Raw genomic sequence first — 7,888 nt, 5'->3', positions numbered from 1 at the left:
AGATAGTTAGCGATAGAGTTAGCATAGATGATGAGCGGTAAAGAAAAGCGATTGGCCTTCCAGCGGGTAAGAAAGTCGGCACTACATTGCTGTGTGCCCCTTTGTACACATTCGTCCCGTTATAATCGGGAGATACGTTTACATGCATTTCCCATTGATGCTGAGGTAAAGGCTCAGTGGCTGATCAAGGTCCGTAGGGACAATTTCAGCCCCACAAAAAATACCCGTGTGTGTAGTAGGCATTTTCGACCAGGAGACTTATTGGTCACAGCTGGAGGACTGAACAGAGTAAAGAAAGGAGCTACATCTTTTCTCTTTGCTTGGAATAACTACGGGCTACCCACACCAAGACGTAATGTTTGGGAGCGTCGGCCGAGGGCAGAAAGTCCCACCCCGGACTTGACAGCTGAGTACGAGGAGGAAACAGTTGCGCCGCCGGATCATGACTACTCTGTAAATGCAGCGACGGCAGTGATCGCAAATCAGGTGGCCGACGAGAACGAAGCCTTGAAAATCCAGGTTAGGGAGCTCCAACACCAGCTGGAAATAACCTATAACAAATACTCAATCTTCTACCCTTTACTATGCCATACAAACAGTAAGAACACATTTTTGAATGCCAATATTTAAATAATAATAATTTCAAATTGAGGCTTTGTAATTATTATTATTATATTTATTATTATCATCATTATAATTATTATAATAACTTAAGTTAAGTTTTTACTCAGCTCCTGCTGTTTTCCCCTTCTTACTCACATGTTTGAATGTATTAATGTTTCACTTGGTTACTTATTGTCAACATGTATGAGATGTGCATTGTGCAATGTGTTCAATAAATAATTAAAAAAATATATTAAATCATGATGCTTCCCACTCCGGTACAGTAGGTGGCTGTATGCTCCTAAACTTTGAGCTGCAGTCTGAGTCTACCATTAAACCTCAAAGAAGAAGCAAAACACTGCAACGTGGTAGACTGGATGCAACATATGTACTAAGGGATCATATTAAAAGTATTTTATGGTTGCAGAGTATATGTAAACCACATTTTTAAACGCAGATACTCGCATATTTAGTTGCAAAACTCAAATTTTGGAGCAAACATGGCGGCTACGGAAACCGGGGATGGACACCCGCCGCTCACCACCAATCAAATCCCGTATGCCAAGAAGCTGGCGCGCTAATACGCGGCACGTTGTTCCGGCTGTATACATTATATACATCCTCATAACGTTGCTGTATGAAGGAATTAGTACAACATAACACAACTAGAAAAGTTATTTCATTAGCAAAGCGGTTAGTTATTGAGCTATTATAAGGCTAGCTCACTGTGGAGGACTACGGCAGAAACGTGTGCAGACTTGTAAAGCAAGCTAGATTAGCTTAGCGACTGGTGAGCTAGTTTTTCTCTTGTTTGCAGTTCATGTATTTAGTCAACACATCATCGCAACATGGCCACATCCAAGGAAGCTTCTCAGAAGGAGGTAATAACACCGCTGTTGTTGTCTGAACAGCTCTGCAGCATTGATGCTAGCTGTGTTTACATTGCATTTGCAGCAACAAGCTAACTGTGTTGTCGTGTTTGATGCACGGTTAACACACGGCTGACTGGGCGTGCTAATGTCTGGTTACATTTCTAAAACACGAGTTCTATAATAACTATATTTGTTATGCATGCATTTTGGATAATATCTGCAACCGTATTACACTGATTGTGTTATCAGCTAGTCGGTATATTTACTTTTTTCTTTCACTTTTTCCTTTTTTATACATATATTGACAATACAACTTTATGAATGAAGCACATTTCATACAGAGTGTGTAGTTCAACAAGTTTTACATTAAACTGAAAATAAGAGGGAATAAATGAAAACATACAAAGTTGAGAAGTTAAATCATTGCACTATAAAACCAAGCAATCCAGTGCATAAAAAAAGAGAGGCAGCAAGAACATATATGATAAGGGCAAAATAATAAACAACAGATGTGATGAAAGCAAACATTTTTGAGAATGACCTTTTAATAACAAAAACATTAACAAAGAAAAGCTAGTTCAAAGTATCATTGTTTTAAATGGAGGACAAGAACATTTGATTATCTGATAAACACTTCTGATAGATAATTTCTAAGTAATTACGCAACATTCTATACTGATTTGTGTATGACTTATTTTTAATAGCATTGCACTTAATGGGAGGTTTTTGTGTCTTTCACAGGTAACAGACGGAGAGTCTATGGAGACTGTTTCAGAGCCAGGATTTTCTGCAGATGTTGGAGAACCACAGCTTGTTCACACAGCTTCTCAAAGACTCTCTGAACATGGAGAGGAAGATACCTTTGTTGCTGCTCAAAAACAAATAGAAAGTAAAGAAATTGATCATAAAGAGACTTTATCCACTGAAGAGACAGTCAGCACAGTTATGGTTCACGGTGTTGGGTCAAATAGCACATCAGAGACTGAGAAAGAAGAAGAAAGTACTCAGGTGAAAACTGAGGAAGAGTTTGAGTTAAGCTCAGAGGAAAATCCTGCAGGACCTGATATGAGCAAGGATACAAATATGCACAATACTGTTGAGAAGATAACAAACTTAAACATGGACACAGACATGGACACTACAAAGGACAAAGGCACTCAGCAGGGGTCACCTGGCAGTAAATCCAGGGTTCCTAAAGCAGAGGACCTCGATGAGATGATGGACATTGGTACAGTAGATCAGGGGGAACAGGAAGCTCAGATGAAAGAGGAGCAAGAGAATCATTTAATGGAGGAGGATTGCAGCCATTCACCTGCCATTTTTAATACAGGTAAAGTTAAGCAGAGTACACGTTTTATCACAGTTGTTTTCTGTTTCATGACGCAGACCTTTCAATGGTGAAATAACGTGCTCCTGGGTAGTCAAATTGGCAGAGGATGACGGGTTGTTTTTCCTACTTTGGTGTGTTCACAAGCTTTAAGTGTTCATCTGGAAACATGGACGCTTAAAGAAGATCTGTAGTATTGTATTGCTCAGAACTCCTAAACAATACATTGATATCAGTTTCTGAGTTGTTTTTGTTATTTTTCTCCATAATCCTGCTGACAGATAGACAGATATACACACCTTACTTCTTTGAAAGTACAAACGAGAGCTAGAGGAGAGTGGTAAATCAGTTTTGTCACCAGTGCCAGGTTCAGCCACAACCTGTTAAAAAATTCTATGATGCATGACTTCCATTTTCCAGCACCTCTGAACTTCTGATTGATGAAGTTGGACCTTTTGTAGCGAAAGTTCCCAGGAGTGGATTTAAGTGAACAGGTTAAAAGGGTGATCACATTGTTTTCAGTGCTGCTTATTAAATACTTTATACATTCTTATTTATCGTCCAAACATTTTGAAACATAGCAGCATCTTTCTGAGAAGGTAAACAAAGCACTTTATATCAAAACTAACCTGCACTAAATATTAATATCAATAACATGTGCACTATATGCAGACAGGACTTTCACCACAGTGTTACCTGCATATTGTAATGTGTGTATATATATATATGTAACCTTTATGCATATCTGTATATACTTTATGTCCATTCACCTTTTTGCTATTTATATTCATACTATTTCTACATATTTTATTTGTTCTTATTTTATTTGTATTCTTATTATTCCATGTGTACTATCTGTGTTTCTGTCTTATTCTGTTACTGCTATAACACCAGAATTTCCCCTACGGAGATCAATAAAAGCCCTTTTTATCTTATCTTATATCATCCAACTAATTTCGTTTTTTTTTTTATGTTCCCTCACATCCTCAGTGTTAGACAGTAATTCTGTTGAGGAGGAAGTTGATGTGAAACCCCCCGTACTGCCCCCACCAGAGGAGGAGCAGTTGGAGGACGTGAAAGTGGCTTTAGATATGCTGAGATCCAGCTCGTCTCCACCTCCTGAAGCCACAACAAGTACGGGTAAGTGTCCTCAGGCCCTTTCTCATTTCACTAATTTCCCCTCCTCGACTCCTCGGTCCTCCGGTAGTGACCCGGAAATGGATTTCGGCACGCAATGTTGAAGGACATCTCATTTAGGGTTCCCGCGGGGTCTTAAAAAGTCTTAAATTTGATAATCTGAATTTAAGGCCTTAAAAAGGTCTTAAATATGACCAAAAAAATAAGAAAGGTCTTAAATATGATTTAGAAGGTCTTAAAAATGATCGGATTTGAAAGGTACTTCTGTGTTGCGATCGCGTCTAAAATGTGTTTTGGGGGAAATGTCCGGGCTGCAAAGTAACTAGTACAGTAAGAGCCTTTCAGTTCCCCCCAACAATTTGTATTGAAATAAATCAACATGGAACCAGTAATCACTAACTTTGTTTCCCCCGGCCCCTTATTGGAGAACACCCAGCTAGTAACCTAGCAACCAAGCTTCAGCTAGCGGCAGTCAGAAACTCATGTCTCTTCGAATCTACTTACAAATAAATATGGGGAAGTGTAAGTTCAACCGTATTTGGTTGGAAAACATCGAATTTAGTGCTTGGTTGAAACCAGTGGAGGGGAACGTGTTTGAAGCCCGCTGCACCTTTTGCAAAAATAAATTAGCGTTTGTTTTGCTAATGTAGCGTTAGCTAGTTTAGCGTTAGCCAGTGCAGCAGCTCCCGCAACAACACCGGGGGACCTCCGGGCGACGTTTGGGTCTACGTCAACCCTAAAAGCGGAGGTGCAGTAGACGCTAAATACCGTAGTTAGACACCAATCATACAACAGCAATGATGAAAGATTGTAGCCAAGGCAGCAGAGCTCTGAATATAGCTCTTGTTACTATCACACACACACACACACGCACACACACACACACACACACACACACACACACACACACACACACACACACACACACACACACACACACACACACACACAGATTATGGCAAAAATCATAATCACGATTATTTTTGGTCAATAATTGATATCACGATTATTAAATATGATTATTCATTGACTTTGAAAACATCCATTTATTGAACTTTAAAACAAATAATAATTTGAACATTATCTTTTTAACTGTTGATTACCCTGAACGTATAATTCAACTGAAAAAGCAATACAAAAATTAATTAAATAAATGATATATTTAAATAAATAATATCAAAATAATAAATACCAATAAACAAGATCAACAAATATTTTTGAGCACACTTCCACAAGCTACTATTTATATATAAATATAAATTAGACTCAAATTAATTAGATTAAATATGTTGTCACTGTCACAACCTAGCAAAGCAAAATAATTGTTTTTTTCGATTATGTTGTTTTTGTAATTGTGGCAGGCCAAAATCGTAGTTGCGATTAAAATATGATTAATTGCACAGCCCGAACACACACACAAGCACACAGAGACACATACACACTTTTTGGCTAACACAGTTCTGTGCTGTTATGTTCAGTCATTGTTCTTATGTTGAACATGAATACATTTTCTTTGTAATTAATTATGGGACGTATTTCTTCTTTCATAGCAATTTTCCTTCATACTTTTTTGCCGTGAAATAGGTCTTAAATTCTATTCAAAGTGGTCTAAGAAAGGTCTTAAAAAGTCTTAAATTTGAGTTGGCGAAACCTGCAGGAACCACTGAGGATCGAGCACAGAGGAGGCTCTCTGTGGGAGCTATAATCCTCTCTCTCTCTCTCTATCTCTCTCTCTCTCTCTCTCTCCTGACAGCCTGTCAGTATCGTCTCATGCAGCTCACTGATCAAGTAATGAGTGACCCGACAGTGAAGAATAAATATATTTAGAACTAGTTTAGCTTGTTCCAGAGGTAGATAAAATAGCTAAGTGTGTTAGGTCTAACTCTTAGTGTGTGTTTCGTTCCGCTCACCGGTCCGTCACAGCGGTTGGAGCTGCAGGATTTCTGCTATTGTCTTTTTCGGACACTTTAAATAATGTCAGACTGGTGAAGCCAGCTCTCGCGATCTGCATTTTTGTCGGCTGTGCGTGGTGATGAAAAGCTGGTTCGAGGGGCCCCCAGTGAATGTTTGCCTAGGGCCCCCACAGAGTGTGTGTGTGTGTGTGTGTGTGTGTGTGTGTGTGTGTGTGTGTGTGTGTGTGTGTGTGTGTGTGTGTGTGTGTGTGTGTGTGTGTGTGTGTGTGTGTGTGTGTGTGTGTGTGTGTGTGTGTGTGTGTGTGTGTGTGTGTGTGTGTGTGTGTGTGTGTGTGTGTGTGTGTGTGTGTGTGTGTGTGTGTGTGTGTGTGTGTGTGTGTGTGTGTGTGTGTGTGTGTGTGTGTGTGTGTGTGTGTGTGTGTGTGTGTGTCAGACCTCAGTTGGTTTGGTGTCCTCTGCTTACTTTTAACTAGAGGGGGGGGGGGGGGGGGGGATATATCCAGTCTCTGATAGTGTTACGTTATTATGAGAGTGCTCTCATACTTATTTGAATCAGAAATTGTATATAAATATATATGTGTGTATATATGTCTGCATCTGTAGCCTGTTATTGTCTCATTATACCGCACTGTCAATTAATTAAAAGTAAATATATAAGTCATCATGAACACATCTGTCCATCAGACAGAGGGCTGCTGTGCCTCCTGTCATCATTAGTGGACATCTCTTTTAAAATGACCGCTCAGAGGAGAGGAGTTCTCATTTCTCTAACCGCCTGCTGCTTCCCCTCCTCTCTCCTCGACTCCTCCGCTCGCATCTCCTGTGGGCGGGACTAAGACACGAGGATAGGAGTCGAGGAGGGGCGTCGAGGAGGGGAATTAGAGAAATGAGCATGGGGTAAAATGAAGTGCATTCATGATTAACGTATACAATTGTCATCACACTTGCAGATTTTTACCAACCAGTGACGTTTTCAATGTCCCTTGAAACTTTTAAAATGGTTGATGCTCACCAGCTTTTGGCGACTGCAATGCTCATCTTTTAATGCTGAGATGAACACTGTTGTAGTGAAAATAACATTGTTTAAAAAAATCTACAGATTAACTAAAGCTTTCATAATAATGTAGTGGAATAAAAAAAGCACAATATTTTTCTCTGCAATGTATTGGGGTAGATGTATGAAGTAGCAATAAAGCCAATAACCTCAAGTAATTACCTCCAGTCAATTACCTCAAAATGTTACTTAATTACAGGTCATAAGCATTCCACAAATGAAATAGAACTAGCATCTTGATGCTTCCTTACATCCTCCTGTCCAGTTGTGTTTTCATTTTGATTTTGGTTCAATCACATACTTCATGATTTTGTGTGTCACATTTGTGTATGAATGGATTATTGTATTTTCTATATGACTTAATTTGCAAACGTATTCACATAGTTAACAAATCAACATGTTGCTTATGTTCCTGTAGGAAGGGACATATCCTCACCAGCGACTGAATTGAACGGGATAAAAGTCGTTAACCTGCCGATACCAAGATTAGACACTGTAAGAGTAAGTTCCAATCCACTTAAATGTGTATATGAAAACCAGTCCATAGAAACACATTGGATGTCATTTTACCATGGATGTTTAAAACAACAACAACAATAATTTTCTTTTTTGTTCCCCTATTGCAGGAAAATGCTGCTGACCAGCCAATCAGGTCGTCTCCCTCACCACCTCTGGTCAAGGTGAAGGATGAGCCCATAGATGAAGATTATGATCAAGCTCTGATATCTTCCACATCCACTGCAAACGTGAAAGATGAGCCCAATATTGCAAAGGTAGGTCACAAGCCCTCTGATGGCAGTTTAATGTCTTAGTCTCATGTCTGAATGGTCATAACAACAATTTTACTATGTCTGAACAAGTTTTATTTACTATGAATGTTAATCTTGTACCATAACGGCCATATTAGGTGCAAAAAAACCCTCTTACAATCACAGCAATAATCTGACACTCTTGCCCTAAGATTTAATCACCTGTGTGGATA

At 39.2% G+C, this 7,888-nt stretch overlaps 1 protein-coding gene across 4 annotated transcripts in view; it reads left to right on the top strand.

The window, feature by feature from the left end:
• The first annotated feature begins 1,024 nt into the window (after nucleotides 1–1,024).
• The window catches only part of LOC307021819 (zinc finger MYM-type protein 4-like), a 33,102-nt gene continuing 26,238 nt past the window's right edge, over nucleotides 1,025–7,888 (top strand). The window contains exons 1-5 of one of the 4 annotated variants that reach the window (XR_013803252.1): nucleotides 1,025–1,484; nucleotides 2,217–2,805; nucleotides 3,793–3,942; nucleotides 7,325–7,407; nucleotides 7,533–7,679. Coding sequence is in view for 3 of the 4 variants with exons in the window: in XM_079654292.1 (XP_079510418.1) it covers nucleotides 1,452–1,484; nucleotides 2,217–2,805; nucleotides 3,793–3,942; nucleotides 7,325–7,407; nucleotides 7,533–7,679 (1,002 nt within the window). In the remaining variant the exon portion in view is untranslated. The remainder of the gene's footprint in view (nucleotides 1,485–2,216; nucleotides 2,806–3,792; nucleotides 3,943–7,324; nucleotides 7,408–7,532; nucleotides 7,680–7,888) is intronic. The other 3 variants (XM_079654293.1, XM_079654294.1, XM_079654292.1) reach the window with 3 other exon arrangements.

Source organism: Notothenia rossii (genome assembly GCF_949606895.1).
Source record: "Notothenia rossii genome assembly, chromosome: 10".
In the NCBI taxonomy this organism is placed as follows: domain Eukaryota; kingdom Metazoa; phylum Chordata; class Actinopteri; order Perciformes; family Nototheniidae; genus Notothenia; species Notothenia rossii.
This window is presented reverse-complemented; position numbering and strand designations above follow the sequence as displayed.